Here is a 27,460-nt window from a genome sequence, read left to right as displayed (position 1 = left end):
GTTAATTATTATTTGGTTTGATAACAAAATCAAATCGATTTAGTAATCGATTCATCAGCTCACCAGTCCGATCAGTCTGTTCCATACTTCAGAATTTAATCTAACTTAGGGGTAAAAATGTAATTTTGTCCCCCATTTTATTATTCGCTCAGATCTGGACTGCATTATATACGTGGGAGAAGTTGATGATAATGTTTTCTATCTACGTTTACAGCGGTCCTACTCACATGCTACGCGTACGATGGACCATATTTATTAGACTGCATCTGCATGCCAAGTTACATGCACTCATCCTTGAGGCCCAAAATAAAGGCATGTTAGAGAGAGAGAGAGGGAGAGATTAATTAGAGAAGCAAAGAGTTTAACAGATTCACATGCAAACGAACACCTCTACCAGAAAGCAAACTCACCTCTTCTCCGTGCCTGGTACGAAGAAACCCTGTGCCAATGCCATCACTACAGTCGACATGATTCTAACTTTCTAACTACCGCATAAAAATAAATCTCATCTTAATTTCCTTGCGATCTATTACTATACTTTTTCAATCTACCCCCTCGTAAAAGAGAAAATCTTCACCTCTGTCCATTTAAATTGGTTATCAGTTGGGGAAGTGTGCCACTAAAATAGATCCCGAGGAGCACGTGAACGAACCACCTCATTGGACCCCTCCCCACCTCAAAATCCTCCTCTGCGCCGATCACGCCGCGAACTCGATGTTACTCTATTCTTCCCTTCCAATCTACGCCTCAGCTTCTATTCATGACATTTACACACCTCCGAGGCCCCAACACGAAGTACCACTGGAATAAATAAACTTATTCCTCTTCTCTTATCCATAGAATAAGACCACTATCCAGGGACTTTAAGGTCATTTAACTCCCTCCAGTTCCCGCCGCTACGCGTAAACGCGTCCAGTGCACTCACTACTGTCACCACCTTCTTCCCGCTTTTGCTACTTAAATCATCCTCTCTCTCCCCTCTTCTTCTCAGAAAAACCCGAGCTATTTTGTTTTTTCCCTTCTCCTCTCGAGGTTTTCGATCGGAAGGTAAGGGAATGAGGCTTCTTGCTGTAGTCTTTGCCGCCTTTGCTTGTTTCTTTGCTTCCTCCTCCGTCGTCGCCGATGACCCATATCGCTATTTCACGTGGACGGTGACCTACGGACCCATCTCCCCTCTCGGATCCCAGCAACAGGTGCTTTTTTTTACCCCTATCTTTTGCTCCGTTTTGAGCTTGTCCGCTGGTTTTACTGCTTGGGTATTGTTTACATTGGGCTAAAATGGCTTCTTGGTTTCTTGGGTTGAAGGGAATCCTCATCAATGGGCAGTTCCCGGGCCCTCGTCTCGACTGCGTCACCAACGATAACATAATTGTTAATGTCATCAATAAGCTCGATGTGCCCTTCTTATTAACTTGGTGGGTTTTTGGGACTCTTTATCTTTATCGTGGCTCTGTTTAGGACTCTACTTCCTTTTCTTGGTTATGGATTTTGATAATGGGGTTGTTGGGTTCCTAGGAATGGGATCAAACAGAGGAAAAACTCATGGCAAGATGGGGTTCTGGGGACGAATTGTCCCATTCCACCCAACTCGAACTACACTTACAAGTTCCAGACCAAGGACCAGATTGGGACCTTCACCTACTTCCCCTCAGTTGGAATGCAGAGGGCTGCGGGCGGCTATGGTGCGCTCAATGTTTACCAAAGACCACAAATTCCCGTCCCGTACGCCAAGCCTGATGGAGATTTCACAATGCTAGTTGGTGACTGGTATAAGGCCAGCCATAAGGTAATTTTCAGTGCATTTTGCTTTTTGGAGACATATCATCTAACATTTGTGCAAAAATGAGATTCTTTTTCTAATTTTGCAGGCATTGCAGCAAACTTTGGATTCAGGAAGTTCTCTATCTTTCCCTGATGGACTAATCATAAATGGAGCTCAGTCGACATTTTTCAATGGAGATCAAGGTATACTCTTTGTGATTCATTAATACCCTTTCAGAGATGTTTCTTACTGGAAACATGCTGCATTGCACAGGGAAAACTTATCATTTTAGGATCTCCAACGTGGGTTTGACGACTTCGATTAACTTTAGGATTCAAGGCCATATGTTGAAGCTGGTGGAAGTGGAAGGAACCCACACACTTCAGAACACATATGACTCCCTTGACATCCATGTGGGCCAATCTATGTCTGTCTTGGTTACTCTTGATCAGGCCCCCAAGGACTACTTCATTGTCTTCTCAACCCGATTCACACAGAAGGTCCTAACTGCAACTGGGATCTTGCATTACAGCAATTCCAATTCCCCTGTCTCTGGGCCAATCCCAGCCGGGCCGACTTACCAAGTCCATTGGTCCGTGAAACAAGCTAGGACCTTCAGGTAGTCTGTCTATCATTTGACTTTGACTTCTAGTTTCTTAAATCTATGTTATCATTTTTTTGATCGTAATGATATGCAGGTGGAATCTCACAGCAAGTGCTGCAAGGCCTAATCCCCAGGGTTCATATCACTATGGGACTATTCCTAGAGCAAGGTCAATTATCTTGGCCAATTCTGCACCTCTGATGAACGGGAAGCAGAGATATGCAGTTGATGGTGTTTCCTTTGTTATGCCTGATACACCTTTGAAACTTGCTGACAACTTTAACATTGCAAATGTATTCGCCTGGGATAGCCTTCCCATTCCTCCCTCTGGAGGCACTGCTGTTCTGGGCACCCCGGTTGTCCGGTTTAATCTACATGACTTCATCGAGATTGTGTTCCAGAATACCGAGAATGCAATCCAAACATGGCATCTTGATGGTTATGACTTCTGGGTTGTTGGGTATGCTTCTGGATACCTATGATCTTTCTAGTTCACGTCTGTTCATTCATACATAATTGTCTTTGGTTATATTTTCTATTACTTATTTTTTATGTGAGAAAATTGTAATTATTTGGATAAAAAGGTTATCATGTGGATGGCGTTTTATCTAACTGATGAATTTAGGAGAAAGTTAGAATTTAGCAACCTTACCCATTAATAGTGAGGAAACCATCTTCCGCTTCTTTCATCTCCTTGATTAGACAAGATGAAGTTTGAGAACTAGCATTTTGTGAGTCAAGTTTGTTGCTGAACATATCAATGAAAAATCAACTCCATATTAGGCATGATTTAGATTGTTGGGATAATCATATCCTTGGTAATATCATACTTGCGTTTAGATATATGTCTGCAATCATACTCATTTGATGCTAAAATCATGATTTAATTGTTCTTCCAACTTGTTTATGCAGCTACGGTTTTGGTAAGTGGACAGAGAATATCAGGAAGAGGTATAACTTAGTTGATGCTGTCAGTAGACACACAGTTCAGGTAACCATTTTAGAGGATACCCTCTTGTGTATTAAGATGCTCTGACAACCAAAGTTTGTCTTTTATCAATGATCCAACGCAACCATTGCATGCTGACCGGCTATTCTTTTGTTATTAATATGTAGGTTTATCCGAATGGATGGTCTGCAATCTTGGTGTCTTTAGATAACCAAGGGATGTGGAACCTAAGATCCTCAATGTGGGCAAGGCAATACCTTGGTCAGCAATTTTATATCCGAGTTTGGACTCCTGAGAAGAGCTACTCAAATGAGTATGACCTTCCCCCTAATGCTCTGCTCTGCGGCAAGGCCATCGGTCATCATCCATAGTGAAACAAACTCATTTTCTTCTGTAGTTTTGCTAGATAATGTCACAATGGGGTGACTTTCCAGATAAAAGAGAGAAGGTAAACAAAGGTCCTACCATAAGAGAAAGAGAAGAGGTGTCTGTCTTGAAATCATGCAATTTTATCTTTTTTTTTTCTCATTATTTGTTCAAATGTATCGACAAAGTTGTTACTTTAATATCTCCTGTCAATGTCAATTTTTCTTCACACATCTGAGGTGATTGTGATTTCAATCTTTCACTTCCTTTTCAAGAACATTTTGTTGACTGTCGAATGTCTATGCTGTCCTAATTTATCAAGAGCTGGTTTGTTCAATGGGCTGTCGCTTTACCTCCGCTGTTTGTTGTTAGGCATTATGCTTGTATCTTTGGTATTGACAGCACTATCCAGCTATTTTTCGTTGATTCATTGCCTCTCTATGAGCTCGTTTGAAAAATTGTACATGGTTTCTTTACTAAAATTTGCAATCCTATGGATAGAATCACACAATCTGTAATAAAGTTGGGCTCCTTTATAGTTATGCCTTAAATTAAGCTCTCATAAATTTTCATTGTATCATTTTGCCTCACAACCATATTACCCCTATGACATTGATAATCCTAAATTGTTTGAGTAAATATAAATCTTCTATCCATATTTTTAAGATATTGATACTTTTTTATGATCATATATATATATATATATATATTGTGATAGTTAGATATTAACTAACACTTAAAACTTGTAATCTTAAATTGGAGAAGATAGAAGAAGCTAGAAGTGCATTTTATTTTAGAAATCTTTACAAATCACATCTTACATTTTAACTATTCTACGATTCATACTTTGTTTTTGAGAATTTAATCTGATAATTCGTTTTTCTCTATAATTTTTATTTAACACTCTAACGTTATATTAACTAACTGACATGAACTAAATTACTAAAATATCATCATCTCTCTACCCCTCTTCCCTAATCCATCATCTTCCTTTATTTTTCTCCCAATCACTTCCTACCGAGATCACTGTCGCCACAAGAAAATGAGAAGATGAAGGAGACAAGAGTAATTTAGGTAATTTATAAAATATTTAGTATGTTATATCGAAATATTTCTTTGCTGGTATGATTCACCTTAACTCAGAGTGTTAAATAAAAATTATAAGAAAAATGAATGATCAATTTATAGAATCCTCAAAAACGGAGTATGAATCACAAAATAAGTAAAACATAAAATGCGATTAATAAAATTTCCTTTATTTTAAAATTAAATTTAAAAGAGAGGAACAATTCTGATATTTTAATATTTCTTGTGGTGGAAAAATTCTCTCTAACATTTTGTTAATATTTTTGTACTTATTTTGTCAGTTTGGATGAAGTCTGAGTCACAGGAGGGACTAAGTGATACAAACGAAAAATTCAGAGGGTTCTTTAATTTTTGACATAAATAAAGGGGCAAGTTGTGTAATTTGAATAACAATCCTGATGGAGTGAATGAGTTCATTCTGCTAGAGGCTTTTAGAGTATTAAATCAGGATCTTTCTTAGCACTGAGAACCAAAGGTGAAAGGTTGGTCTAACCTTTACTTGTAAAATATGACGAATGACTGCTGCTAAGATGCCTGTCAAAATGCCCAAAAGAAGAATCTGCTGGATTTTAACTGCATCACTGCAGAACTAAATGCCAGCAATCAAATAGACCCTTAGTTCTATACTCTTGGGTGCATGAATTGTACGCCAATCTCAGTGTTCACTGTTGAGGCCTTGGCCGGCCCATTGTTTATAAGCTGAGCTAAGTCTCCAACCTTGTGCTGTTTCTATTTTTTTAATCTTCTGCAATAGTTCTGAAGCAAATCCATGCAAAATCCTTGTCTTGGAAAGAATTGAAGCTCGTAGAATGAGCAGTCCTAGCTAGTTCATGAACTTAGAGTTAGGATATATATATATATATATATATAGAGCGATAGACTCGAACTACTCTTGGAGCCTCGCCGGCCTCTAAAGCATTAGCTTTAACGTACGATAGAGAGAGAGAGAGAGAGAGAGAGAGAGAGCATTCTTCACCGTGAATCAAGAATTGTACGTCCTCCATTCACACGTAAATTAACATAGCATTCCTCATCTCATTTCGTAGTTGTTCATGTGAATATATGAAGTGGACCGATAAAAGACAACAGTTCTACTTCCCTAAGTTGATTGCAATGAGCCATGAAACCAAAGCTCACACTATTATCTCATGGAAACAAAGACGTATATATGACAAAGCACACTTTTGGGGATTAAGAGACGGAAGGAAGGGAATATAAGGTGCAAGTTTCGAGGCAGTCATGGCACTCATGCTGTTGGATAGGAGGCAGTGGGAGGGAATCAAACCCTGCTGCTGTTTTAGGTCACACTCCTTCCAAAGGCTGCTACTCCCCTTTACCTCCCCCCACTTTCCCATTCCACAACAACAAGAAGGAATCTCCAAGCACTGCAATGCTTCCCTCGATCTCTAAGAAAACCCCACATCAATACAAATATCAATGCACCATGATCACCTCTTTCTTGTAGACAGTGCAGAGAAAAAGGAACACTACCCATTTCTTGATTCATGGTGATGATCAATACAAAGCTAGCACAAGTAAAAGTAGACAACCATTTTAAACACTAAGAATAGTTTGTAAGAGTAGTACACCAAGAACGTTATAACTAAATATGCTAATAACTTTCTTTTTTTTTTCTGAGAAAAAGAAGAAAAGCTAAGGAAATGCACCATTAGCACTATTAAGATCTGACCAAGAGAGCCCCGAATTCCAGTAATTACCAAATTGATCACCTCCCCCAAGAGGAATCTGCTCTAATATAGAAGAACCACCACCAGCAGCAGCAGCAGCACTAGTAGCATTCCTCTCCATCTTTGCTCCCATCCCCATGGCAGTACTAGCAGTGGTAGAAGTAGTAACAGCACAAGCAGATGAAGAAGAAGAAGAATTATTGAAGCCACCCATACTACTAATCACAGCTTGTAACTGGTCATTGTGATAATTTCCAGGCCACTTGATCCCTAAGCTTGGCACTTCACCCAGTAACATGCTACTGCGTTGCAGTGGCTGCATCTGTTGACACGTGTACTGGCCATGGCTCCTCCAGAGGGAGCTCCCCAGCCCTACCTGCAGCTGACCCAAATTCTCCAAGTTATGGCTAGGGTTAGGGTTAGGGTTTTGAGTGGCCCTCAGCAGCGCCATGAGCTGCGCGGTGTTAGGCGACGCCGAGGCGTCGTTCGACGCCGGCTTCGCCTTGGCTGCGATGGAGGGAATGGCCCTAGCCTTGCGGCATCCGCCGCCGATGGGCACGTTGCGGAGGGCGCCGCCTTTGGTCCAGTACCGGCGGCAGGTCTTGCAGAAGTGACGTGGCTGGGTGAGGTTGTAGTTGTTGTAGTAGCAGAATTTGGTGTTCGACGAGTCGCACCGGGGGCACCGGAGCGGCTCCTCCGACGAAGCCGCCGAGACCTTGGAGTGGGCTGAGGAAGAAGAAGAAGAAGATGACGTAGTGGTGTTCGAGGGGTGGTCGATTAGGAGGTGGTTGTTTAAAGGGATGGAGATCTTGTTCTCGTCTACCATTCCGGTGAGAAGTTCTTGAATCATGACTGGTGTTTGGTAGGAAGGAAGGAAAAGAGAGAAGGTGGTGGGTCTTGGAGTGGTGTAAAGATTGGGTTGAGGAAGAAGGGATGGAATTTTTGGGGGAGCTTGGGAGGTGTTTGTGGGGGCAATCTTGATTGGATTGGATTGGATTGTTTATATATAGGCATGGATTGGTTTAACTATGGATGGTGACTTCTCTTTTTATTTTATGGCATACATTTGTTAAACAAGAATTAATCCCAATACTTGATGACCAGGTGATTAGTTGTATACCTATCACCAGGTGAGGAAGTAGATTCTGTGCACCCATATATGTAGGAACTTTTCTGAAGTTATTTTATAATTTTTATTAAATTAAATCGCTAATTGGGTACTCTAAGTTTCAAGCTCAAACTACTTTCTTATGGTATGCAGGCACGCATCAGGCCTAAATTTTTACGCAATCAAGATTGCTGAGTTAGAAAAACAAAACAAAACAAAAAATTTTTTAATAAATCATGCAGTACTAGTTACAAAAACTCCTGCAGTCGGGGTTGTAAAAAATCCATCAACGAGTCCTCCAAGTTGGGTCTTTCGAAGGACTAATTAATTAGATATCAGTTGGGTTCTAAAACAACGTACAGGATTTAGTTTGTCTGAGAGCTGGAGGAATTCAATCATACAGTCAACTTGATCACCTCATCATGCATGGCTTACATGCCATGAATCACCTTGGATCTACTCGGAAATTTTTGTACAATATTCCGAAGGCCCCAAAAAATGAAATTGTCACTTGGGCTATTGACATTAATCTCAAGAGTTTATGAGTCATCTGAGACGTGACGCGTTGATCGCTTTGATTGGGGATTTCACCATGATCTTGACTAAGACTTTCCTCATGGTCGGTGATGCTTACATCATCTTTAAGCCTAATTTATTAGTAAATATCATTGTCTTTGATCATATACGTACAATTATATATGAATTTGGGTTTAGCTCTCTCTCTCTCTCTCTATATATATATATAGCGTTAGTGGGTTGGTTTATAATATTTCTTTATGCATGATGTTGTGCATGCGAATCTTGAGATGATGTGTGTTTCTGGCCGCATCTCTCATATGGGCACTAGTTTGTGTACGGTCTCATTCCATCTGACCTCGCGTGCCGTCCGGCAGCGTAGCAAGCCGACCAAGACTGCACAAGAAAACGACGCCATGTACCTCACCATTACCATTACCATGCAGTAACCCTAGCTACCACCACTCACTCCGGCCCCTTCTCTTCCATTACATTTAGTCATTTAAGATTACCCAAAAGTACCATTCCCCTCTCTCTCTCTCTCTCTCTCTCTCTCTCCTCCACTGCTCCTAGAGGTCTGCCAGACATGGTCAGAACCTTCTTTAGGACCAACAAGTAATTCACTTCTCGAGAAGCAGAGAGAGAGAGAGAGAGAGAGAGATGCGCACTGAAACCTCCTCGACATTTGGGCTCTCCTTGGTCGCTCTCTCGCATTCTTTACGCCCACTGCATGCCATAAATGATTAGCGGAAGGCTCGCTCAAATGGAATAAGTTGCATTCAAACTCCTAGCGCGAATCGTACTGGGTATATTTTGTAACAAAGAATGACGTGGAGTGCATTGTAACTGTTTGCTATTTGCCTCTAATCTAACATAACTAACTATACCTTATCCTTCTAAGATATTTGCCTATTTTTCCATAAACTGAGACAATGGTTTCAAGTTGGGTATAGCCATCAAGTTTATATTTATGATGTGATTCGACTCGACTATGGCTAAACAAACACAAATAAATAAGAACTAGGTTCAGATGAAACCTTGCAAAGACCCGAACTAATTTAATAAGCAAAATAACTAATTTGAGATGCAATAAAAAATAAGGACTTAACTCAGTCGATCCACAAATTGATGCACTTATATATATAATCCAATAAGAAGAAAGTAATGCTGAAATTAAGTTACATTACCCTAAAAGGTTGATAACAAGAGTGGGAACATGAGCAGCTAGCTAAAGTTAGGAGAACAATCAATTGATTGTATTGCTCCTGGGAGACTGATGAGCCTTGGAGGAAAAGCTCGACTAGCATTCTGTGTTCACTAGTTACATTTGAGTTGAGATTTTTCTTGAGATCATTTTTTAGTAGTAGGCTTATTAGATCAATGAAAACTACTAGCATTAAATAATGCTGCAGCATCTTGAGAAGGTGGTAAAACATGCAGTTACCTTATCTTTCTTCTTGAAGTAAAAGAGAATAAGCGTGTGATTGACCATCGGAAGAGGATCCATTAAAGGAATTTAGCTTCAGATGGCAGTATAACTATCATTTAATCCTATAAGAAATTGCGTCACCATTTCTCTCTAATGACGATCAATGACAGCTTCGGCGAAACCACACTTATATGATAAAATGGAGCCATAAGAAGATAAGTCAACTCATAAAACTTTCGAGAGCAATGAAATAAATATCAATTGATGATGTACCTTCTAGGTGAATATCTAATGCATGCCCGAGAAATCTAAAAAAATTGTGGTGGATTTTGTTGCGAAAGACAAGACAATCTCGCAATTTAAGCCACACATACACGAGCAATTTCAGCATAAATCATGCTATTGGCGATATTAACATAAACAGAGTTAAAAGAAACCATGTATATATACATATATCATTTGATTGAATTGCTCCCATTGAGAACCTCTCACATCTCCTAGTTTAGAAACAGTTCTATCAAGGAATCCAAACTTGTTTTTGGCCATGAGAGTCTAAGAAACTAAAGAATTTGCGATGATAAAAGAAGCAGGTGAGGTGAATCTATGGCAATAGAAGAAAATAAGCAAATCCGCATCAATAGAGCCTTGTTGCTCTATACTATAATAAATTTAGAAGAAAAAAAGGAAGGAAAAGGGAGACAATTAATAAAATTTATGTGGTTTCATGGGAGATCTATAACAAATTAAGTCATGTTAAATTGGCAATAAGGTGGAGAAGTATGGAAACGTTATTTATAAAGAATGTTAGACAATCTAGCAACCATTTTACCTTTTCTTTTAGAGAGAGAGATAAAAAATAAAATAATCATTCGAGATTATCTCTAACACCATCACAATTATCTCTCTAATCTAATTATAATATATATATATACTACTCTTCTTATCTAGCTTATGAATACTCTAAGAAGAAGTAAAAAATTGTGGAAAGAAATATATATATATTTTTTAATCTCTCTTTATAACCGACATGAGATACTGAGCAGAGAAGATGCGTTCGCTAGTCCTCGCGCCCTTTGCCATTGTTGTCTATCGTACGGTCCTGGAGGGAAGCGACGATCTCACTGCCTGCACCCTCAGGTGCAGGAATTTCCTACATGACACAGTATCTGGCGCTCCGTCATTGGGCGACGGAAAACTTCGATCCAACAATAAACTGAAAGGTAGCCGTGTGAAGCAAACTCCTACATTGCGCCCCCCCTCAGGCGATCCAGGCGAAAGGGTAGCTGGGGGAGCTACGTGGATGGGGGAGGTTAAGCCTTTTATGTCAGTGGATGTCGGACATGACGTGACATGACATGCATCATGAGAAGTATATTATTATGTAGCTCTTTGCCTCGGGATTCGTGCCATTATATATATTATTATATATATATATATATATGATCATATAATCTCATATGCGTATTTATTTTATTTTGTTATTAAATAACCAAAAACTAGTCCACAAAATTCCGACCAACATTAATTTGATGCTTAACTAGTAATTATATTACTCGGAACTAAATTGTATGATTTACTTTTATTATTATATATATTTTTCATTGTTTAATTGTTAATTTTATATTTATTTTCTATGTGTGTAATCCTTTAGCATTAGGGGTCTTAGGCCAGTAGCAAGCAATGGCACTAGTGACTAGTCATACTACAAGAACAATGTAATTGTCCTGTTATATTGTGGTCCAAACTTTTACAAATGGAGGTACAAACGTCTTCCAATAAGGAGAAGATTCTTTTTATTTTTTTAATATAGCTCAAAAGGTTACGGTATTAAGTGAAAATTATGCTTCTAATATATCACTAATATGATAATTAGATGGTAGATAACAAAATGTATAGTTTTAACCTCCTAATCTTTCTTAGGACTTGTGATGAATATAATTAGAGGTGATTTTTTTATAATAATTTTAATAAAAAAAATTTAAGTTGTTAGATATCGGACGAATTATATCTTTTTCCTACTTAAAATCCATACCAAAGTGGGAATTTCGATGAAAGTTTACTGGACAAAATAATCAAAATTACACCTGCGAACATATATACTGTGTCGATTAAAATTTGAGAGGTGGCGAGCCTCTTAATTTCTCAACCACTAGAATACTAGTCAAGCCAAGTCTTTACTAAATTACCTCTCTTAATCTAGTAATCCTCGTAATCACAATTTCCTAGGGGAACCCTAAAGGCCTCAAGGACAAGGAAACCCTAGAACTGGGAGAATCTAAAAGAGCGGGTTGATTGATGAGATGGCACAGTGACACGTGTCAGGTACACCGGTCTCTACACTCTAGTGCAGGAATGCGATTCAAAGTGACCTCCCCCAAAGTGGTCATCGGCTCTAGGTGGGGGGAGGGGGGGAGGAGGGGTCCAGAAAGGAATAAAGTCATCTCCGGGCCCACCACCACTCCAAGTTGGACTACCGACCGACGACCCAAATTAATTACGCACCGTTTTAATGCAAAGAGCGACTGGAAAGTGGATTGTGGGAAGTGGGAAGTAGAACCCCCCCCCCCCATTCTCACTTAGACCCCTCATTTAGTCCTCTATAGTTCATTAATTTCTCTGTTCATTATATTTTTCATTTTAGAGGAATCGGAATGGCCTGATCGGAGGGTTCTATAACATCACTGTCACATGATTAATTTTAACTCCGGCCATAAAAATTATCGTTTAGGATATAAATATGTATCATTTAACTCATATATGGTCAATTACTATATAAATGAGTTAAATAGTTAAAAGTACAAAATGATCATAATATCTTTGGAGAACCAGATTTTTAAAATTAAATGAGAGATATGTTAAGTTTTTTTTTTTAAAGTAATAGAATATTCACCTAGAAATTTTAGGTAAAATGTAGGAGTCAAATGATAAATATCTATATGATAGTATGTAAATAATAATAAAAGTTTTTTTTTAAAAAAAAACACAGGTGTTTTTGATGGATTTCTCAAATTTTCATCTATTTCATGATAACATCTTTAGAAGTACACATATTATTAATACTTGATAAGTTAATTATAATTATTCAAAATTACAAAATCATGCCAACCTACCAGCAAAAGAACAAGATAGCAAGAAACATTATTGTCACAAAATAGGGGCTAGAATGTCCCATCTCTATCACAAAACTTGCACCTAAGCTTATATTATGGGCCATTCTACTCCTGCAAGGTCATGCAGCTCATTATTCAGCTAATTAATGCAGCCAAATATTTAGGCCTAGAATTATAGTGATGATTCTTATCTAGTTACCTGCTCTGTCTGAATAAGGAAGCTAAGGAAATAATGGTTGGTATTGGAGCCCAGTGTTCTCTGGAAATCCCATCATCAGATTAAGGTTCTGTAGTGCTTGACCTGAAGCTCCTTTCACTAAATTATCAATCTGCAGAAAGAGTGTGGCATTACAGCCATGTTAAGACATCACAATGATTTTATGGGATAGGGTTCGTAAGTTTCTGATGCTTAATTATAACCGAGATTGAAGGAAAAACATACGACTGAGATGATAATTGCTCTCCCAGGGATTCGATCTTGGAATACATTCATGAAGCAGTAATTCGAACCACGCACATGCCGTGTGTGGGGCACAGCTCCTTTGTCTAACAACCTGACAAATTCTTCGCTCTGCAAAAAAATTGTTGCTACTTTGAAATCATATTGATGGAAAGAATAGCAACTCAAAGTTCCACAAATGTAGAGAACAAGTCGTGTATGGTTCATCTGGAGACCAACTCACTCATTACACCCAAAAGAACTTTTTGTACCATTCCCAATCAAATCATTCAATGGAACAAGATTATGCAAATATTAAACAATCTATTTCGATTCATTTTTATTGAATGAGCTAGAAAGACAACCCATCAACTCCTTAAATAGTAGGACTTTAACTCTAGTGTTGCAGGAGACTGAAGCCACTTAGGCATTCAATAATTTGAAATAAACTTGCATTAGCACTGCTTGAAATCAATAATTAGACAAGAAGAGGAGCTTTCAAATTTCCACAAGTTTACATCTCATACATCATTTTGAATTAACTAAACCAGACCAACTATTCAAAAGCATTAATTGGGATCTTTAATTCTATAATGCGTTACTAAATACTAACTATAAACAGATTTTAGTTGCGCAACTTAAGCAAACAAGTAGTCTTTCCTAAACATGGTAAGGGATGTACCTCGTAAGTAGACATTAGTTGCTGGTATAAATCATCAATGGTCACCCCGGGTGCCATTTCTACATATATGGTTGATTGCATTCCACGGCTCTATTCAATGCATATAGAAAGGGTATATCAGCTACTGGATTTTGGTAACTCCTCCCTGGAGTGCAGTAGGGAAGCTATCACAAAATGACTTCACTATGTTGAAATAATCAGCAAATGTTAACAAGTACTTACCATAGGCATCAAATGTGGGGTGAAGCTGACAGTCACCTTAGAATGTGAAGCATCAGAAAGTCCTTGTTCAATCTCAGGAACTGACATGACAAAAGGAATTAGTATAGAGTATTCTAAGTCCAAACATAAGCTACATTGAAGTACTACTAGAAATAAAAATAATATGCCAAGGAGAAGATAAATCTCATAGGATGCACGTCCTGGCAATTGTGGAATTTAGTACAACATCAAGAAAAGGCAAGTTGATGAGGTCACTTTGGTAAATTGATATCTATTTTTTTCAGAACAAAAGTGGAATGTCATAAGTGTGGACTGTCAAAACATCCTTAACTGTGGATATTCTTTCTTTGGTTTGCTTCAAAGTAAAAGTACTTAACTAGAAAATATTAATAATTAAAAAGGTTGGGATTGTCATCAAATCAAAAAGAGGGTTCACATAAATTGTCTTAGCAGTTGATGAGTACCAAACTTTAGCATAATATTGTTGTTGGAGTTCAGCACCTAGTTTGTCATATGAACACAATATAGCACCATGGAGAAAGGAATAAGTATACTTTTGTAATGGATACACCAATAAAGGAGAAGGTAATTAGTAATGCTATGTATTCTTATGTTCTGATACGTGACAACTAGAATTTAGTAAAATCCTGACAGTGTACCATGGCGATGCTTGGTGATTCCATAAGAGTGAATGCCTTCAGAAATTTCAGTGTAAAGATTTGCCTCTTTAGCTCCACGTCCTATGAGATAGCTTGTGTTAGAAGCTCCTCAAAATGCTGAAACATATACAATCAACTAATAGGCAGTTTTCTTTGTAGCTTGAATACATAATTCGTGCATCAAACCTGCCCCACTGATCCCAGATTTTGCATCAATAATAATATTTCTCAGTTCTATTAGGTGTCCCTGCATATAAGACAGAAAATTATTGCATGCATCTGAAACAGTTATGGATAATGTCCATGAAAGGAAATAAATTCTAAACGGAAATTTTAGTACCATCTAACTACTGTTTCGATGATAAGATTGAGAAGAGAAGACATTTTAAATGGAAGAGTGCAACCGCTGATATATTGACTTGCAGGAGTTGCATTTGATGAGTCTGCTAATGCTGCCCCTTTGAAGAGAGATGTATAGGGTGTATATACTATTATGAAATATTGGAATATGTACTATCAGGATGGCATTGCAAATATAATCCTTCTTGATGATCATCAGAGATAGCTCTGTTGTCCTACGATGCATTATTTCATGTTGTAAGAGAAAATAGAGTTCAAACCTTTATGAGTGGAACAAGAGGGAGCTGAATAGATGTAGGATAACATCCTGGGTTTGCAACAAGCCTAGCATTTCTTATGTCATCTCTTGAAACTTCTGTCAAGCCATATATAGTTTTTTGCTGAATCCAGGAAGAAAAAACATTGCAATTACAAAGATATAATGCAAGCATACTATTTTTAAAACTTCTGCGTGTGCTTTAGAGACCAAAAATAAAATTTCACCATAAAACCTGTCTAACGTTTCAGTTTACATGAAAGAACTGAAGCATGTTAAATTATCAGTTACAACAATAACCCAGTATGCACAATGAGGTAGAATAGGCAATAATAAACAGATATTGTTCGTACGGCCTATAGGATGATTAACAAAAGTATGTGGACCTGAAAGGATGCTCACTTTTTCTGCCTTCTTACTCATAGTGATGTTTCAACATTGAAGTACATCTAACAGGTAACAGGACATGCCATATAATAGATGTTGACTAATTAAAAGCAATATGAACAATATTAAATCTATAACTAAGAAGAGTGTCATCACATATTGTAGCAATCTAAGCACCAGTAAATAGAAATTTCACCATATAACTCTTGCATCAGTAAATAGAAGTTCACCATATAATTTCAAACATGCAAAATTCCAGGACAAAAAGGATATACATTATAAAACTGAAATAATAAACCAAATGTCTGCAATACATAATGGTTTATAAAATCCATGTTCTCTGTCCAAATGTAGGAGATGACTCTTAACCTCTCAATAATATCAATGCATACCATGTTAATTACCAACCATATATTCATCAAGCAGCACAGCAAGGATGAACCCTAATTCATAAAGAAGGATGTGATGGCAACCCTGACACATTTTCTTGCATAATCATAATTTTCAACAAACATGAGACAGTCATCAAAGATAATACAGAGTTGGTACCAAGCCACCGGTGTAGCTAATCAGGTAAAGCTAGTATTGGACAGAAAGCTAAGGTGAAATTATGCAAGGATAGCAAAAAAATGTGCAATCCGAGAAAGCAGTACCTGTAAATCTGGTGCTTTATGAGGCAGACCATACCATTGTTCATATTCATCAACATTTCGCAACCTGAAGTCCTGTAGAAATAGTTATTTTCACCACCATAAAATATAAAGAATTCTTGGCTGTGCATATAAATAATCAGCTAGTTTAACAGTAATGAAAGTGCCCCCAGTACATACTGCGGAGAGATCAACAATCTTCAACCTTGCAGGCAAGCCTTTAATAATCTCCTGTGAGGATAAAGCATTAGAGCCAGAGAAGGAACAAACTACTAGCCATATTTATGGAGCATAAGATCATTTCCTCTTATTCCTTGAAAAGAAAACATTTGAAAGGTAAAGAACATTTGATGTGAAAGACCTGTGTTGTTCCATGTGGCAAGCAACAGAATACAGCATCAACATCAGAAAAATCTGCATCTTTGATAGCAACCAGATCAGGTAAGTCCTATAAAATAAAAAATAAAAAACAACCATATCAGCAGGTCACTTGTGTCAAACATAGAGAGTTAGAAACAAATAACATGAGAGAAAAATATGAAATTGTCTAATGAGCACACAGTTCAGAGAGACGAATCCCATCTTGAGCTCCTTATAGAACTGGATTTGCAAAACCTTTGAACTGTTGGGGAAATTTTTCTAATAGTAGTAGGAAAAATCAAGCCTGTCCAGGTATTAGCTAGAAGATATAAGATATCAACTACAATTTTCTGTGCCTACCCAATCACAAAAAGGATGTCAAAAGGAACGAGATAATGATACAATGTCTCAAGTAGATCATAAACACTAGGCAAAACATAGCTTTGCTGCTTTGCCTACCTATGAAAAATTAAAACAGAAGAGAGAAGGGGGGAGGATGAAAACCTACTAGCGTTATCAAATGCGGAAATACTGATCCAATCGGTTGACCAGCTTTTCTATCTGCAGTCATCATCGTGATACCAAAGTGCGGATGGTCTGCAAGGAGCCGAATAATCTGTAGAATTAAAAAATGCACCTTTCATCCCATGAGTATGAAGAGAGATGAGATAAATTCACCCACATCACAAAACTATCTTACAATGTATCTGACAGGTCAATGGGTCCTGGTTATACTTCATATTGCAAATACGTCAAATTATCAATCAGGATACAACTTGAAGCAATTCCATGAAAACTAGAGAGTTAAAATTTTAAATAGAGACATGCCTGAAATAGGAGGACCAAATGGGTGAAAGGTCACGTAGTTTAATCACGTAATAACTTCTAGGATAAACTAATAGTGTTCCCTCAATTTCGTAATTGTACAGTCAACAAACTGTACATATATAGAAGGCAAAGAGTTATTTTTGAAAGATAAAATGTGATTATGGTTCATCTCATCGAGTCTTGCATATATAAGACACAATAGAGGTTAATTAGGTGTATTTGAACAAAAGGAGAGAAAATACTGGAAAAGTATAAAAGTAAGATAGACGAGGTGTAACCAAGTCCAGTGAAATCAGTGAAAAGAGGACCATGTTTTGCCTATTTGAGCTTAATAACAATTTTATCTCAAAAGATCCACAATCCATTGAATTCTTACGCAGCCCTCTGTCTTGATTCATTTTGTCTTCTTCCTCAAATCATCATGTACATCCAAAAGATGTACAATATAAATGAAATCTCGTATGGCTTCATAATAATAAAAGAAAGGTCATCAACTTCACGAGTTTTTAACCATTGTAAGTGTGCACACTAAACATTGTACCCCCATAGGTGAGTTTCAAACTATTTACAGTTTTTACACGAGTATGTGACTTCTAGTCCACGTGGGTGCCATTTAGATGCATCAAGGAGAATCAATTTTGGAGAGAGTAATTTTGTTCAATAAAAATAGCCAACTCAATTGGCAATTTTTGGTGCACTTAGCAAATTAAATGATTAGTATAAAAACTGCCAATCCATTGAGCAATTTACAGTATGCTAATGCTTCCCTATCTATGGGTACCCAAAATAGGTTACAGAGAAAGTGATTTTTATTAAATAAAATGGCTAACTTAGATATTATTTTTGCAGAGACATACAATTATCTTATATGGCATCAACGTCAAACAAACTCAACTAATCCAAAGAATTTCACCTAGTTGGATACATTTTTCTGTGTTCAGACTTAAAGCAGTCAAAAACTTCCAACTTCAGAGCAAAAATAACAAATGGGCGGAGCTTGTGGCACCCAAATATTTGAACCTTAGTAATGAAAAGAGTCGGAAGACGTCTATGCCTCTTATTTTGATAATCACACTATCATGCACAGCTTCTCTTTGCATCCATAAGGTAATAACCATTCCAAAATGAACCCAAGAACCATACTGCCTTTGAGCTATAGTCGTCAACTAATCACATCATAGTAACTACGAATTGGCAAAGAAAATTTGGAAGGATAGAGAAGTACCTCCGCCCCAGTATAACCACTAGCACCCAGAACCCCAATGCGAACTGTATTCTCCGATTTATGGCTCCTCTCCTTTCGAGACTGCAAGATTCGTGGCGACGAAGCCGCGGATGCTCTTACACGAAGCATACAACCATCGCATTGCCTTGGTCTAGAGCTTAGGACTCCATACTGTGATCAAAGATCGAAAACTTTTAGCTTAAAAAAATCAACTTTTGTTCTCTCGCTAATTGCTTCTCCATGACAAAGAGTTAGAAGTGCGCACCTTACGAAGCAATCCAACGTCCATTGAAACCGATCCCAATACCGCGGAGCTCATCGCCTTCAGATATAGAAAGAGCAGTGAAGATAAAAAGCAATCTGAGATCGATAGAAGAATACACTTCCCGGAGAGTAGAAATCTGTAGAGGATTTGTATGCTATGAACCAATTCGTACCTCTTCTTAAGGATGAGATGTTCTCGATTAGTCCTTAAACCCTAGACCCAAGTGGAAGAAGAGAAGGTTTGGGTAGTATTATTAAATTAAGCGCGATTCGCCGCTTATCCGTGACTTAATTATATTTTGGGATAATTACGTTAAGCTCCTCCGAACTCGCTACTTCTACGTACACCTCCTTGTTTTTGTAAAGCGACTCTGAAAAATATATTTGTTAAGGAGTTTATGTGAAAATGGGCGACTGGTGAAGGATCTATGTGTAATTATCCCCTATATTTATGGTACCAAACAGAGGGGAACTTTCTAAAATATACTAAATGGAAGGGGTTAAACGCAATTTATTGTAAACATTAGTGTCGAAACCTCTCTTCTACGATTCAAAACATCCCACCAAATTACTACTTCGTTTCACCTCACCTCTGGCCTTCTTCCAACTGCAATGTCGGAGGGGGAATGGAACCTCGCCGACTTCGAGATCGGTAAGCGCATCGGAGAAGGAAAATTTGGCAAAGTATACCTCGCCAGAGAGAAACAGGTTTCATCTCATCTCCGATTCCACCCTCCACCCGTCTATTTCTTTGATTTTTTTTTTTTTTGAATTAAACCCTGCTCTCTTCTGTAATCAGAGCGGTTATGTGGTAGCTCTCAAGGTGATCTTTAAGGCGAAGCTTGATAAGTACCGCTACCACGCCCAGATCCGACGGGAGATCGAGATCCAGCGCCGACTCAACCACCCGAACGTGCTCCGCCTCTTCGCGTGGTTCCATGACGAAGAACGCGTCTTTTTGGTGCTCGAATACGCCGCCAGGGGAGAGCTCTACAAGCTCCTCAACAGCCTTCGCCATTTCTCCGAGAATAGAGCCGCCACTGTGAGTTTGATCTTTGGATTCCCAATTTTAAAGAAATAATTCAAATTTTGTTCATCATTTTCCGTTTGAATTCCCACTCTTAGATTTAGAACTCAAAATTTTAAAGATTTTAATGGTTTTTTTTTCTTCTTTCTGTTCCATTTGGATTCCCATTTTGGATAAAGAATTCCAATTGCAAAGCTTAAGCATTTTGTTTCTGTCTTTGTTTCCCATTCTTATGGCAATCTGGTTTTTGACTATCCGCAGTACATTGCAAGCCTTGCAAGGACACTTGCTTATTGCCATGAGAAGCATGTGATCCATAGGGACATCAAACCAGAGAATCTATTGCTTGATATCGAGGTTGGTGTTCTTTTGTTATGCTCCCTTCATGATTTCAGTAGTTTCTTTTTCTATCTCTTTTGGGTCTTATTTCTACTTGTGATTGTTGAACTCTGCTATCTTAATTCAGTTTGTTCTTTGGATGGAGACAGCTATAGTAATTTACATTTCATATGGAATAGTTAAAAGTTACTTATCTTTTTCTATAACCAAAATTTTGGTGTCTTCCGGTTTACGTGAAATCCCTGATTGTTCTTTTATCTTAAGATATTAGATCATTACCTTTCTGTAAATAGATGATTCTCCTTGCATTTTAAATCATAATTGTGCTCTTTACTTCCTAAAGGAACCTAAGGTTTCCCAAGAAGGTGGAATAAAGTGTTTGGTATACATTTCAGATGCATCATGTTCTTTATTGAAAATTACTGCACATGAGTGCTTGTTTTTCTTGTACTCAGTTTGGTGGAATTATTCTGCTAACTTTCTGCTCACCTTATGATTAATATCAGATTTCAATGCAAGAATGCTGTTAGAGCCAAGACATGAGGAAATGTCCTTTAAGTATTGTTAGAGAAATAGGCATGTTCACTTTGAATTGTATTTCTGTAGTAGGGAATTCAATGCCACTGGGAAAAAAAACTCTACTCCTTTACCTGCTCATGCTTGTCAACCTGCCTTCATTTCATTCCAAGATGAATCTTCCACTGACCTCAGCTGGCTAAATATACATTGGCACCATGATATGATGTTCTACTAGGAAAGTACTCAATTGCAACCAGCCCATGAAAAGCCATGGGATAATCAATAATATGCGTGTTAAAATTGTTTGTTGTTTTGTAGGGTCGACTTAAACTTGCAGATTTTGGATGGGCTGTTCAGTCAAATGCTAAGAGGCATACCATGTGTGGCACTATGGATTACCTCGCACCAGAAATGCTGGAGAAAAGAGCACATGACCATGCTGTTGATAACTGGACCCTAGGCATTCTTTGCTATGAGTTCCTTTATGGCGCTCCACCTTTCGAAGCTGCTGATGAAAATGATACCAAACGGAGGTAAAGAATCGTTACCCTTACAATGTCAGTATATGATGTACTATCCTAAATGAAAACTTTACCAGGATTGTTCAAGTGGATCTGAAATTCCCTTCCACTCATTGTGTTTCTGTTGAAGCTAAGGATCTTATACGCAAGGTAAATTCAACAGCATTCATATTTTACATTGGTTAAGATGTCCACGTACCAAACTTTTGAGGTCTAATGTCATTTTGTTTATATAGCTACTAGTGAAGGACTCATCAAAGAGACTTTCTATTCAAGAGATCTTGAAACATCCATGGATTCTCAGAAATGCAGACCCTTCTGGCAGTTGCAGTGAGTAAAAGGTGGACATGCACAGGGCTTCTTTTCTGATGCACTACATACTAGATAGAGCTTAGAACAATGCTAAGGAGTTCCAGGGGCTTCCAGGCGAAAAGAAATTATCGAAACATTTGCTTGCCTAGAAAATAGTCTCCATGTTTGAGCTATAGCTTTCTAGACACAAATCATGCAGTGAATTTTGTTAAGTTTGTTTGCCTTTCATGGATCTGCCCAATTGTTTATTTATTATGCATCACCTATTGGCTATTGTAGGTCCTTCGAGAAGTTGAAGCAAGAAGCATACATAGATATTCCTGAACACATACATCAACTCCTCTTATCTTATTGCTATATATAATCACATAAAGTGAAACTAGTACAGGCCTTCATTATATTATGTATCAAGGTAGTTCACAACCTCTCACCAAGATAAGTACTAAGCCTTCTTGAAATGAGATATCTGGATGTTTTCCACCTCCAACTTCTTGAAGTTGCTGTCCTTTCTTGTCTTAAAGAAGTTGCCCCAGTTGTACTCCTCATATCTGGCCGGCCTTTCGTCATCCACCAGCTCTTCTAATGGCTTCACCATCACATTGCTTGCAGGGTTGAAGAAGTAAGGGATTGAGAACCTTTCCCTCTCCGAGTTCACCGACACTCTATGCTCTGCACTCTCATACCTATCATTGCTCCAAACCTGTCACAATCATACACAATTGAAGAAATTATTCATATGGAAGTTAACAGAGCTCAAGTCTGTGGTGTGGTAGGTTATCAACTACGGAAAAGCAGCCGTAATCAATCCATGAAATCAACGAACAAGACAAAGGTTTATAAAATCCAACCCTTGGTATAAGACAAACATCATCGAGTTCCCCTGCTCTTTCTTCCCTTGTATCAGTTTCAAACACTTCTACCATGAGGCAATAAATCAGCAAGCTAGTTAGCCAGCTGGGGTACCTGGGAAGGGTTCTTTCCTGAGCCTCTTTGTAACATTTTGGCTGTCTATAGATATCATTGCGAAGCCTAGTAGAAGTACCTGAATAATATCCCCTACATTGATGATGAATGAGTTAGGAATGGGCTTGACTCGAGCCCACTCGCCGTCCGGCTTCCTTTTGACGTCGAGCCCGCCGACGTCGTCCTGGTATAGGATAGTGAGAGCTCCAGCGTCCTTATGCCGGCCGACGCCGAGGGCGAGGTCAGGGTACGGGCAAGGGGGGTAGTAGTTAAACCGGATAAAGCTAGTTTGGTCGGCAAAGAAACCATGCAGTCTCTTAGTGGGCAAGTCTAAGCTTATTGCGATGAGCTCTAGAAGCTTAAAAGCCAGTTCTTCTACACCTTTGGCATACTCCTTGCAAGCCTCCCTGCCCAAAAATATAAATACATATCAGAAAATCATGGCTTGCAATTCGACTCCTCCAATTTTAGAAATATTAAAAATTTCTTATGAATTTTAGAAACATAGCATGATTCAATCTGTCAATATATCGAAAGAATTAAGTGTTGACATGAAAATAGAGAAGAAGGGGGAGAAAAAAAAAAAGGTACTTGAAACCGGGAGGGTGCTGAGGCCACTTGTTCTTCAACACAAGCGAGCCGTCGCCGTCGAGTGGGAGGTCGTCCGACGGCTCAACGACGACGAAGTCGAAGACCTCCTTCCAATCCCTCACGTTCTTGGTGTGCTCCGTGTCGTAGTAACCAAGAGGGTTCACCTCGTCCCTCTTCACCTTCCTCTTCTCCTCTTTTGGCAGGGCGAAGAAGTCCCTCTCCACTCCTGCGAGTCTTTCGGTGAGCTCCCGTGGCACCCCGTGGTTGACCACCTGGAAGAACCCCCAGTCGCGGCACGCGGCCCCGACCGCGGCCGCCAGTGCCGGTAGGTCGGACGCCGAGAGGTCGACGAGCGGGATGCCGCCGGCCTCGGAGATGGTGGGCTTCGGGCGGTGCTCGGGAGCCTGGACGAATGCGTGGTCGACTTCGAGGCCCATGTCGTCCTTGAGGTTGGTTAATTTGGCGTTTTCTTTTATAGTGGATTAGGTGCAGTGTATCCGGACGCTTTCTTTCTATTCTCACTCTTTCCTTGTTTAATTTCCTGATGACCTCAGCGCCGCCGTGTCCTCTCCGATCACGGTTGGCTGATTCATCGTACAGGGAATTAATCTCGGAACTAATAATGGTGCGATAATTTGTCATCTTAGTGGAACTTGGGGCAATTGAATGCTCTTATTTTAAAATGAGATTCACAACTTTTTTTTTTAATTTTTATTTAACACATTGGGTTAATTTACATGATACTAAAATAAATATTATATTATTAGAATAATTTATAAATATTTAAATTACTTCTATCTTTTTCATCCTATTATTTTCTTCCTTGAAGAAAAAAAAGAGATGGGGAGAATGGATACGAGGAAAGGCAACGGTGGCAACGACAACAGTAGAGCAGGTAAGTGAGAAAGATGGTAAAAAAATTTAAAAAATAAGAAAAAAATTGTGGAGTTATTTTTAATAACTTGGTCAACATTAGTTAGTTAAAATAACGTCAAGATGTTAAATAAAAATTATAAAGAAAAAGAGGGGTCGAGTTATAAAATTTTTAAAGATTAATTGTGAATCAGAAAATAAGTAAAATATAAGGTATGATTTGTAAAACTTCACAAGGGTTAATAATGTTAGTTAAAGTAATAGTAAACTGTCACAAATATTCTATAGAAAAAAAAATAAGGGGTTTGTTAATAAATCCTTTTCGGAGAGAACACATACAACCGTGAGAGGATGGATGACTTAAATTAGGAAACACTTAACGTGAAAGTACTTCCAAATTTACTCTCAAGTAGAAAGAGGAAGGAACTTTTAAGGTATCGTGTCCTCTTATGCTGGCCAACTTCAACTATAGTATCTCTATTTGATCTAGAGGCAGTAAAGAAGAACTCTTCTTCCAGAGAGTTTCCATTTCCTCAGCTGTTTAAAATTGGGTAAATTAACTCTCTTTTCGAATATAAAGATAGAAACTATGTCTTCAATTATTCTTGTCAGCATATCAAATTATCCAAGGAAGAAGGAAAGACCTGAAGCAAACGTCTATTAGGCAGCTCACTGTACATATTTACGGATTCTTTTATATTTGAATGGTAATCTGGAAATGATCATCTATATATATATATATATATATATAATATACATCAACCTCACGCTACAATTAAGCTGAGTGGAGGAAACCAACTCCTTGATATAGTTAAGTTTGTAATCCTTTTCATGGTATCAGAGTAAGCCATCAAGGATTAACATCAAGTTTATATATGTTGTGGCAAAAATCAAATTATCTCTTTGTTATCAAGTCGCCTTGAATCACTGTTGTCGATCAAGACAATATAATTAAAAGTGTGCCAAATCCATGAACGTAAGTGGTCTGGCACCAAACAGATCAGATTAATGTTGAGCCTAACTCTTGTCGTACTTGTCCGTGGAGGCGATGAGCGAGGTCATTGGGGCTGCTGACTACTACCAGCTCCAGCTCCCACGAGTTCTGGACGACAAATCCAAGAGCAGAGAATTTTGGTTGAAGGACTACTTGCCGAGTACTCTCGGGAGTTCCGAGGTTCATCCGTAACTTAGAGTCATGAAGTTTCGAAGTTCTTGGAGGGATTCATATTTGTTTCGAGCGTGGATTGGTGAATGTATAGAGATGCCCTCAGAAATAGACGGAATTTTTAGAAGTTTTTATTTCTTTTGGATCATTCATGAGCTCGAAGGTTAGATATAGGATAGACAAAAAGTCAACATTCCCTAAATATAGAAACACTTAGATCTCACCGAGCTTTTAGCTGTCTAATCTAAGCTTTAAACCATATGTGTCGCCGAACAATTGCTCTGAACTAAATTTGCCAAGCTATTCCTCTAAGCTAAAAGTACTATCGAGTCATCAACCGAAACGAACCAAACTATCAAAATACCAACCACCAAATAATTTCTCTACCTCCTTGTCATGAAGAAGGTATCTAACAACTCTACTATAGTTAGAGTTGGTTGGTAACTCTTGAAAGTTTTGTTGCTTGCTTCTTGATCTTAGAATGTGTTTGAGGAATAGTTTCATCCAAAGTCGAAGATTGTTTGAGGGATAGTTTCTTGATCTTTTACTTTTATTATTATCTATACTCCACCAGGATATTTATCAATTGCTCCCTCATTTTGGCCTCAAATGTCTGGTAGGCAAAAGACTAAAATCTATTAAGAAGTTAACCGGGTACAAAAGTCTACACTGGACTCTTCTTATATTTCCACATTTTATATGCTTAAATACTTGTACGTTTAAATGCCTATATTTCAATCCATTAGGGTAGATCTAAACTATCAAAATAAAAAAGTCTTTTCCTTTTAAAATCTTTAGATTCTCAATAATTATCAACTAGTAATTCATTGTTATGGCTAGACATACATATACACCAAATACTTACACAAGACCATCTCATTCATAGCCGAATTACCTACATATGACAAAGTTCTAATAACTTTCCAGACTGATCACGTCTAAGCTTGTCCAAAAATTATTCTGATTCTATTAGGAATTTACTACTTGATTCAGTATACTTATACTATAATTATCTCCAACATTTGCACACAAAAATGTTAAGAAGCAATTCATAAAGCCATTAGAGCACTAAATTAACAAACCATAAACCTCCAGGTGATTAAATTTAGTAGGCAGTAGGAGGAGTACAAAGATCAATCTGTTTCATGATCTGGGGCAGGGGAATACCAAGAAGGAAGCCTCCCCTTGCTCCTAAGCAGCCTGGTGAGAGGTGAATCCGGCATTCGAGCCTTCTCTTCTTCTTCCATCTCTTCCTGGGTCTTTGGCAGCCCGTCAGGCACATGGAAAGGCGCCTCCTTTCTTGCCCCTGAATCCGAACACCTTGCTCTTTCCACTTCTTTTCCTTTCTTCTTCTCCATGGCGGTGATCCCATGCAAGCAATCGATCAAAGATCTCGTTCCGCCAGCCTGCCTCACGAATTTTTCGACGTCTTCCTTTGGTAGTTCTTTCTATTTAACAACCAAAAGGGAAATAGTTAGAGCTATGACAAAGATTTAATCATAGAAAACCTAAGATGAGAACAGACAGATACCTCGAGATCTTTGAGCTCAAAGTATGCTCTCCAACAGCTGTAGGATTCATCGCCTTCTTCGAGTATCGAACAGTAATCTATAAAAAATAAATAAAAAGTACCCAAATTTCTTTTAAAAAAAGAAGTGCATACGAATCACGGAAAAGAATGAAGAAATGATCGCATACCAGTGAGATCGCTCTCGGATTTCTGCAAGAAAGATGGCTCCTTGAGGAGCCGATCGATGCGGCTTCTACTGAAGGGCTCCAGCTTCGGGATGGATGCGCTGCTCCGCCGCGCATCGCATACCACCCCCGACCTCCTCCCCCGGTATAGATCGGAAGAGGAAGAGGAAGGCGGAGTAGAGTACCGGACGGCAACAGATCCGAGCATTTTTTTTTTAGCTTTGGATTTCTTCGTCTTCGATGTCGATGGAGTGGAGGTTCTTCCAATCCTTTTATTTAATACACGGGAAGCGAGAAGAGAGGAGGTGAAATGGATAAGGTTCTCAGAGAGAAGTAATAATTGATGAATAATTATTTTAGATATAAAATAAACAAAATATGACGACGTGGCGGATGAGCTGTTAAAGAGTCTTCATTTGATTGGTGGGGGTAATCTACGTGTACGAGTTCTTCTAGATCTGAGCCGTAGATTTGGGTAGGAGAAAGAGTGACAGCGAGCGATGTG

At 38.5% G+C, this 27,460-nt stretch overlaps 6 protein-coding genes across 9 annotated transcripts; 2 read left to right on the top strand and 4 right to left on the bottom strand.

Moving 5' to 3' along the window:
- The first annotated feature begins 980 nt into the window (after positions 1-980).
- On the top strand, positions 981-3,977 carry LOC140783199 (L-ascorbate oxidase homolog). The gene is made up of 8 exons (XM_073129980.1): positions 981-1,193; positions 1,306-1,415; positions 1,516-1,786; positions 1,869-1,965; positions 2,036-2,381; positions 2,461-2,826; positions 3,279-3,357; positions 3,483-3,977. Exons 1-8 carry the CDS (start codon positions 1,056-1,058, stop codon positions 3,684-3,686), a joined length of 1,611 nt encoding a protein of 536 aa, XP_072986081.1. The 5' UTR covers positions 981-1,055; the 3' UTR covers positions 3,687-3,977.
- A 2,265-nt stretch (positions 3,978-6,242) lies between these two features.
- Positions 6,243-7,428, bottom strand: LOC140784589 (uncharacterized). Its single transcript, XM_073132081.1, has one exon. It carries the CDS (start codon positions 7,303-7,305, stop codon positions 6,421-6,423), a length of 885 nt encoding a protein of 294 aa, XP_072988182.1. The 5' UTR covers positions 7,306-7,428; the 3' UTR covers positions 6,243-6,420.
- A 5,114-nt stretch (positions 7,429-12,542) lies between these two features.
- On the bottom strand, positions 12,543-19,215 carry LOC140785077 (probable N-acetyl-gamma-glutamyl-phosphate reductase, chloroplastic). 3 transcript variants are annotated; one of them, XM_073132788.1, is made up of 15 exons: positions 19,124-19,215; positions 18,952-19,008; positions 18,687-18,857; positions 17,142-17,249; positions 16,635-16,721; positions 16,454-16,504; positions 16,277-16,348; positions 15,241-15,360; positions 14,807-14,867; positions 14,621-14,701; positions 13,962-14,041; positions 13,740-13,829; positions 13,061-13,189; positions 12,818-12,947; positions 12,543-12,729 (listed from the first exon to the last, which is right to left on the bottom strand). In XM_073132788.1, exons 2-14 carry the CDS (start codon positions 19,003-19,005, stop codon positions 12,840-12,842), a joined length of 1,212 nt encoding a protein of 403 aa, XP_072988889.1. In that variant the 5' UTR covers positions 19,006-19,008; positions 19,124-19,215; the 3' UTR covers positions 12,543-12,729; positions 12,818-12,839. The 3 variants fall into 3 exon arrangements, with proteins under 3 accessions (XP_072988889.1, XP_072988890.1, XP_072988888.1); XM_073132789.1 differs by having other exon boundaries at positions 16,635-16,687; positions 17,138-17,249; positions 19,124-19,203; XM_073132787.1 differs by lacking the exon at positions 19,124-19,215 and having other exon boundaries at positions 18,952-19,117.
- Positions 19,216-19,508: 293 nt separating this feature from the next.
- Positions 19,509-21,995, top strand: LOC140783510 (serine/threonine-protein kinase Aurora-3-like). Its single transcript, XM_073130411.1, has 6 exons — positions 19,509-19,658; positions 19,750-19,992; positions 20,239-20,334; positions 21,154-21,368; positions 21,434-21,506; positions 21,593-21,995. The coding sequence occupies exons 1-6, from the start codon at positions 19,563-19,565 to the stop codon at positions 21,692-21,694; spliced, it is 825 nt and encodes a 274-aa protein (XP_072986512.1). The 5' UTR covers positions 19,509-19,562; the 3' UTR covers positions 21,695-21,995.
- Positions 21,996-21,997: 2 nt separating this feature from the next.
- LOC140783509 (protein LATERAL BRANCHING OXIDOREDUCTASE 1-like) lies at positions 21,998-23,682 on the bottom strand. 2 transcript variants are annotated; one of them, XR_012108150.1, is made up of 4 exons: positions 23,223-23,682; positions 22,711-23,038; positions 22,517-22,631; positions 21,998-22,368 (listed from the first exon to the last, which is right to left on the bottom strand). XR_012108150.1 is itself a non-coding variant. In XM_073130410.1 (3 exons), exons 1-3 carry the CDS (start codon positions 23,657-23,659, stop codon positions 22,111-22,113), a joined length of 1,023 nt encoding a protein of 340 aa, XP_072986511.1. In that variant the 5' UTR covers positions 23,660-23,680; the 3' UTR covers positions 21,998-22,110. The 2 variants fall into 2 exon arrangements, 1 of the variants encoding a protein (XP_072986511.1); XM_073130410.1 differs by lacking the exon at positions 22,517-22,631 and having other exon boundaries at positions 23,223-23,680.
- A 2,613-nt stretch (positions 23,683-26,295) lies between these two features.
- Positions 26,296-27,288, bottom strand: LOC140783508 (CCG-binding protein 1-like). The gene is made up of 3 exons (XM_073130408.1): positions 26,959-27,288; positions 26,792-26,868; positions 26,296-26,708 (listed from the first exon to the last, which is right to left on the bottom strand). Exons 1-3 carry the CDS (start codon positions 27,161-27,163, stop codon positions 26,394-26,396), a joined length of 597 nt encoding a protein of 198 aa, XP_072986509.1. The 5' UTR covers positions 27,164-27,288; the 3' UTR covers positions 26,296-26,393.
- Between the last annotated feature and the right edge of the window lie 172 nt (positions 27,289-27,460).

The sequence above is a fragment of the Typha latifolia genome, chromosome 3, assembly GCF_019914945.1.
Source record: "Typha latifolia isolate L0001 chromosome 3, TyphaL0001v2, whole genome shotgun sequence".
NCBI lineage: Eukaryota > Viridiplantae > Streptophyta > Magnoliopsida > Poales > Typhaceae > Typha > Typha latifolia.
This window is presented reverse-complemented; position numbering and strand designations above follow the sequence as displayed.

What these genes read in the sequence shown, in the direction of transcription:
- LOC140785077 (XM_073132788.1), bottom strand. Translation starts at nt 19,005, where the DNA reads ATGAGCTCCGCGGTATTGGGATCGGTTTCAATGGACGTTGGATTGCTT. An exon ending in GTGGTTATACTGGGGCGGAG is followed by an intron (nt 17,250 to 18,686) that starts GTACTTCTCTAT and finishes TTAATTCTACAG; the next exon opens with ATTATTCGGCTCCTTGCAGA. An exon ending in AATCACCAAGCATCGCCATG is followed by an intron (nt 14,042 to 14,620) that starts GTACACTGTCAG and finishes TTGTCATGTCAG; the next exon opens with TTCCTGAGATTGAACAAGGA.
- LOC140783510 (XM_073130411.1), top strand. Translation starts at nt 19,563, where the DNA reads ATGTCGGAGGGGGAATGGAACCTCGCCGACTTCGAGATCGGTAAGCGC. An exon ending in ACCTCGCCAGAGAGAAACAG is followed by an intron (nt 19,659 to 19,749) that starts GTTTCATCTCAT and finishes TTCTGTAATCAG; the next exon opens with AGCGGTTATGTGGTAGCTCT. An exon ending in GAAAATGATACCAAACGGAG is followed by an intron (nt 21,369 to 21,433) that starts GTAAAGAATCGT and finishes AAACTTTACCAG; the next exon opens with GATTGTTCAAGTGGATCTGA.
- LOC140784589 (XM_073132081.1), bottom strand. Translation starts at nt 7,305, where the DNA reads ATGATTCAAGAACTTCTCACCGGAATGGTAGACGAGAACAAGATCTCC.
- LOC140783508 (XM_073130408.1), bottom strand. Translation starts at nt 27,163, where the DNA reads ATGCTCGGATCTGTTGCCGTCCGGTACTCTACTCCGCCTTCCTCTTCC. An exon ending in ATCCGAGAGCGATCTCACTG is followed by an intron (nt 26,869 to 26,958) that starts GTATGCGATCAT and finishes TATTTTTTATAG; the next exon opens with ATTACTGTTCGATACTCGAA. An exon ending in TTGAGCTCAAAGATCTCGAG is followed by an intron (nt 26,709 to 26,791) that starts GTATCTGTCTGT and finishes GTTGTTAAATAG; the next exon opens with AAAGAACTACCAAAGGAAGA.
- LOC140783199 (XM_073129980.1), top strand. Translation starts at nt 1,056, where the DNA reads ATGAGGCTTCTTGCTGTAGTCTTTGCCGCCTTTGCTTGTTTCTTTGCT. An exon ending in AAACAAGCTAGGACCTTCAG is followed by an intron (nt 2,382 to 2,460) that starts GTAGTCTGTCTA and finishes AATGATATGCAG; the next exon opens with GTGGAATCTCACAGCAAGTG. An exon ending in TATGACTTCTGGGTTGTTGG is followed by an intron (nt 2,827 to 3,278) that starts GTATGCTTCTGG and finishes TTGTTTATGCAG; the next exon opens with CTACGGTTTTGGTAAGTGGA.
- LOC140783509 (XM_073130410.1), bottom strand. Translation starts at nt 23,659, where the DNA reads ATGGGCCTCGAAGTCGACCACGCATTCGTCCAGGCTCCCGAGCACCGC. An exon ending in CAGCACCCTCCCGGTTTCAA is followed by an intron (nt 23,039 to 23,222) that starts GTACCTTTTTTT and finishes ATTTTTGGGCAG; the next exon opens with GGAGGCTTGCAAGGAGTATG. An exon ending in ATGTAGGGGATATTATTCAG is followed by an intron (nt 22,369 to 22,710) that starts GTACTTCTACTA and finishes TGATTGTGACAG; the next exon opens with GTTTGGAGCAATGATAGGTA.